This window comes from Camellia sinensis, chromosome 1, assembly GCF_055761805.1.
Source record: "Camellia sinensis isolate YWXY chromosome 1, ASM5576180v1, whole genome shotgun sequence".
NCBI classification, from domain to species: domain Eukaryota; kingdom Viridiplantae; phylum Streptophyta; class Magnoliopsida; order Ericales; family Theaceae; genus Camellia; species Camellia sinensis.
The window spans coordinates 205,008,243-205,013,079 of NC_138961.1; the positions used below are offsets into that span (position 1 = coordinate 205,008,243).

At 35.1% G+C, this 4,837-nt stretch overlaps 1 protein-coding gene across 2 annotated transcripts; it reads right to left on the minus strand.

Moving 5' to 3' along the window:
• Positions 1 to 4,837, minus strand: LOC114315164 (uncharacterized). 2 transcript variants are annotated; one of them, XM_028261736.2, is made up of 8 exons: positions 4,384 to 4,837; positions 3,322 to 3,690; positions 2,728 to 2,799; positions 2,444 to 2,511; positions 2,163 to 2,313; positions 1,703 to 1,783; positions 1,496 to 1,585; positions 1 to 472 (listed from the first exon to the last, which is right to left on the minus strand). In XM_028261736.2, the coding sequence occupies exons 2-8, from the start codon at positions 3,574 to 3,576 to the stop codon at positions 383 to 385; spliced, it is 807 nt and encodes a 268-aa protein (XP_028117537.2). In that variant the 5' UTR covers positions 3,577 to 3,690; positions 4,384 to 4,837; the 3' UTR covers positions 1 to 382. The 2 variants fall into 2 exon arrangements, with proteins under 2 accessions (XP_028117537.2, XP_028117538.2); XM_028261737.2 differs by lacking the exon at positions 4,384 to 4,837 and adding an exon at positions 4,077 to 4,308.

A 4,837-nucleotide genomic window follows, 5' to 3' on the forward strand; every position in this document is an offset into this window, starting at 1 on the left:
TTGGAAGAAAGAAACTCACATATTTCAATTTAGATTTCCTTCCTGTTTTCCTGTTTCCACAAGCTGCAAATCAAAGTTACATTTTCTTTCCTTTTTTTTCCCCCTTATTTTGGGAAAAGATGAAACAATTTCATCCTACTTGTTCCTCACTTTTACCACTCTCATTTCTTTCCCTTTTTTCTTCTTCTCTGCAAGTGGTGTACTTGTATGTACAATGGAACATTTTCCTCACTATACAGATCATCATTACATATGCATTTCATGGATGCCACAACAACATTACTTGTGCACTATCCAGACCGCTAGCGTGTCTCTATTCTTCTGCGTAAAACTGAACACGAACATATCAAAATATTTGATTCAAGCGAAGTGCTTGCACAAATTACTGAACATGAATGAAACGTGGCAGAGTCTGTAGTTGTGGCAGTTCGTTTTCTTCGTCTGATGCAGCAAGAGATAAGTTACGAGCCTCCTAGCACAGCGAACGAAAATCAATGAATTCATGATTAAAATTACTTTTTGTACGATACCATAAGCAGCTAGAAGATGTGAAGAGAAATGATCTTTACTAAATGGTCTATGGAGTTAGATTAGCAATATATTGTGGATCATGAGACGAGCTTATCACAAGTTCACTTGAATATCTTCGTTGAAATTATCCAAGAGGGGCACTTCTGGTCCAATAGGGTGTATTTATAAGTAAATTAGTTCATTCCCGCAACAAATGAATTTTAGATCCTTGGGGTAAAAATATTTGCTATCTTCTTCAATCTAAAACTATTTGTTGACCCATTTTATTTTATTTTATTTTTGATGAATAATTTGATGACCCATTTTATGACTAGTAAAAACCTAGCACAACTTAATCATCCACTTAAAAGTTTTCAATTTTAGGTGACCTAGGATGCAAATCCATGATTCTAAATTGTTGTCAATTGTAACAAATAGAACGTCTTTCACTTTGATTTTTCCTTTCTTTTCTTTGCTTCCTAACAAGTAGAAAGGTCTTCAATTGGAATGATTTGACCATTTTTTTTATTTTATGATATTCATTCCAATTGAGGATTATTCTACTTACTTTTTTTATGCCATTGATGGGATTGAACTGAAGATCATTCACCTCGTGCTGGTCAAGCAAGTATTCAAAAAGACTTCCAGAACAAGTAAGTACTATCTAGATGGAAGTTAAGAGTTGAACCAGCAATGGTACCAATGACAGTAAAAGTTCAAGGAGAAAAAGGAAGGGAGGAAACATGGGGGAAATGTTTAAAAATGTAGGTGACTCCAGAGGTAACCAACATAACTGAATTGCCAGAACAAATAAGTACTATCTAGATGGAACTTAAGAGTCCAACCAGCAATGGTACCAATAATAGTTAAAGTTGAAGGAGAAAAAGGAAAACAAACGGGCGAAATGTCTGCAAATGTAGGTGATTCCAGAAGTAACCAACATAACTGAATTGCCAAAACGAACATAAGTTGACATGATACTGACCTGTTGGTGTCGCCGACGTTGGATAGCAGTAAATGCTTTAATCATTATGTAGATTGGCAAAAGAATCCCAATGGTTCTCAACATCAGTAGCTGCAAAACAAACCAGGTATGCATTTTTTAGATATCAATATGATGAGAAAAGCATCATAATTTATTTATTTATTTACTTTTTTTTTTTTTTGGAAAAAGAAGAGAGGCCATCCTCACCATGAACAGCGTAATTTTGTAATCTCCAGCTCCACTAATTATGGCCAGTAGGGTATGGCGTAAAACTAGAAGAACCATGAACTGCAAATATACAAATAAGAGATGATTTAGTTGTAAGAATGTCAGTGATCTAAAATAACTTCAATGTTTTTTCTTTGATCAGCTAAATAACTTTAATGTTTATGCTTCTAGAATGCTAGATAGTGATGACCTGGTTCTAAAAGTAATCTCTAAGACTCAAAAGAAGGATCTTTAGAAAATTGGAAAAAAAATTATTGCCATGATTATTTTGTAGAGAGAAGGTATCAATGGCTTAGAAAGAAATGATCATGTAACAGTCACATGGTGGTTAAACAGAAACTTCAAGTACTATAAATGGATACTTGAGTAGAGAATATTGATTTAGCCACCTAGATCTTGCCAGTTAAATGTCTCAGAGAGAGAGAGAGAGAGAGATTACCATTATAGCAACCACACGACAACAAATCTGGCTTCTTGAAGTGGGAGATGAATAGTCATCAAAATTGGAATCCAGAAAGATGCGATCAGTAGCAACTGTAGTTATAAATTGAGGATTATGCAAATCCCTTCTTGAAACCTCCCAATTTCCCCTGAAAGAAACCCCATATGGATGCTCAGTTTATATTGTCAGTGAGAAGAGGGGAAAAAAATTCAAAATCAATGCAGTACAAAATCTGAAAATCCCAGTTCAAAAATAGAAAAACAAAGTAGAGAAGAAACCTGAAGTTCATTGGAATAGCACCATAATGAAACAGAGGAGGTGGCGCTGTGTAACCTGGCTTGAATTGCTGCAATTTTACATTCATACAAATGAATAGCTAGTAACCATCTCAGGAATTTGATAGGATGGAACAAAATAGATAGAGAGTAAAACACTTTCTTTCTTTTTTTTGCCCTTTCTGCCATGCTAAAATGGAATGTGTATTAGTTATCAAATATCATTGGTTACCAAATAAACAAAAGCATTCCAGAGTCAGAAGCACGTTTAAGAATTAATAGCAGACCTGGCGGCAAATCTCACAGATAATGTCACCCTTCTCGTTGCACCATCTTTGGACACATTTGCGATGGGCATACTGTGAAGATAAACGGAATTTTAAGGAGCAGGTGATAATGATGGAACCATCTGAAACCACTTTACCAAACCTTGGCATTTCAAATATAAGTAATAACAAAAAACAAAAAACAAGAAAGTAAAACAGAGTAATCACGCAAGAACACAAAGATATACGTAGTTTGGCTTAGCCTAAGTACATAGGTGAAGAATGACAGAATAATTCACTATCAAAAGAGGGGGACATACAAGAAGCGGCTGTCAAGAATTCTCTCTACTCACATAAGCCTAATTCCCAAAATAACCCAAAATATGAGGAACACTTATGAGTCATATGCTCAAACCAGGTAGAATACAAGACACCCACAACAGTAGCAAAGAAGAAAATATCAAAAGAGAATATAGTACTTCCATAATTAAGATTGACATGATCAATAGAACAAGTGAGCCTACACTTGGAAGTTGGAACTACATATAATTTGAATAGACTATCAACAATTTAGTACTTAAATCAAATGATCAGAGGTCAAAAAAAACAACTGACCTTCAAGCTTCCACAGCACGAACAAGGTATCTCCATTTTTGAGTCATCATCCTCATCGTGGCAAATTCTACACTGTACCATTTTCCTTGGTGAAGATCCAATATCTACATCCATCCTAGGAGAAGAAAAATCATTCACCATATTTTCACTTGCCGATGGTGTGGCATGCTGCAACTGGTTTTTGCTCTCAATAGCTGCTTCAAGGCTTGATTCAGTGAGCAACCGATCAACCAGCAACACAAAATGATCCCCCATCCTTCAAATAATTCACTAAAAAGAAAGAAAAGCCCAATTATAATCAACCAAACCCTTTGTTGATTCCTTCTCCTTGGTAAAATGGCTGGAAAATCAAATCCCAAGAAAATCAACCTGCATTTACGTACAATAGTAATTTATTTAGATAATAACAAGAAGAAAACAAAAGAATTGGAAAAGAAAAGAGGGATCATCCCTTATAGCCAATACCAAATGGATGAAAACCCAATACATTTCAAGTGGCATGAAATAGAAAAGGAGCAAGATATATTAGACCATGATAAAAGATTAAAAACCAAGATTTCAAAAGGCAAATAACATTTTTAGAAAATTAAAAAAGTGTAAAGAAACCCAATAATGGAGGTGGAGGTATGGATAACAGTCATAAAGCAACTAAGCTACGTCAAATCCAATGCCTAACGTGAAAGGAAAACAAAATTGGGAATATAAAGTTGAACAATGAGAAAATGAAGAGCGAAATAAATGCTAAATGAAGGTACCTTTACAAAAGAACAAAAAGTGCAAAACCCGGGAACCAAACAAGCGCAGGAAAACAAGAACACAATAAGACGAAAAATGAAGCAAAACCCAGATCAATCTAGAGGAAAACAAATAAACCCAGATTCCAGATTGCGAAACAAAAGTTAAAATGAAAAAAAAAGCCCAATTACAGATACGATTCACATAAGAAAGTACGAAACAGAGAGGCTGAGGGGGAAAAAAAAAAAAAAAAAAAAAACCAGACTGTAAAAAGGATATATATATATATATATAATCAACATATAGAGAGAGGGAAACAAAGCTTACAAGAATAGGATTGGGATATCTGCAACAAAAGGAAGCAATTTTGTCTTTGGCTTTGTTTTTAGTTTTTGCTCTCATTCATTCATGGTGTGCTGTTGCTTTCTCAATTTTTGGGGGTTTTCTTCACAGTTTCTGTTTTGGAATGGAGCAAGCAAGACATGGAAGAGTGTTGTTGTTGTCATCATCGCATCGGTGGTGCTATTTACTTCCTAATCCAATCATCGATGACTATTAATATATTCTTTATTTTATCCTTCCCTGGTATTTTCTCTTTCATGATTGTTGTGGGAGTGAAAAGTGGAAGAGGGAAAGGTGAGGCCTCAGAGGTTCTAACGGCAAAGTCCCATCCCATGACATGAGTCCATCACTACCACGATTCCTCCAACGGTTTTCCTGATATTAGTACTGTAAGGCTGGTTTATCGATTTGAGGAGTAATGTGAAGAGTATAAAATAAA

Excerpts from the sequence above, each read along its gene's own strand:
- LOC114315164 (XM_028261736.2), bottom strand. The coding sequence starts at position 3,576 with ATGGGGGATCATTTTGTGTTGCTGGTTGATCGGTTGCTCACTGAATCA. Across the intron at positions 2,314-2,443 it reads GCTATTCCAATGAACTTCAG|GGGAAATTGGGAGGTTTCAA; the intron begins GTTTCTTCTCTA and ends GGTTTCTTTCAG. Across the intron at positions 1,784-2,162 it reads GTCGTGTGGTTGCTATAATG|TTCATGGTTCTTCTAGTTTT; the intron begins GTAATCTCTCTC and ends GTATATTTGCAG.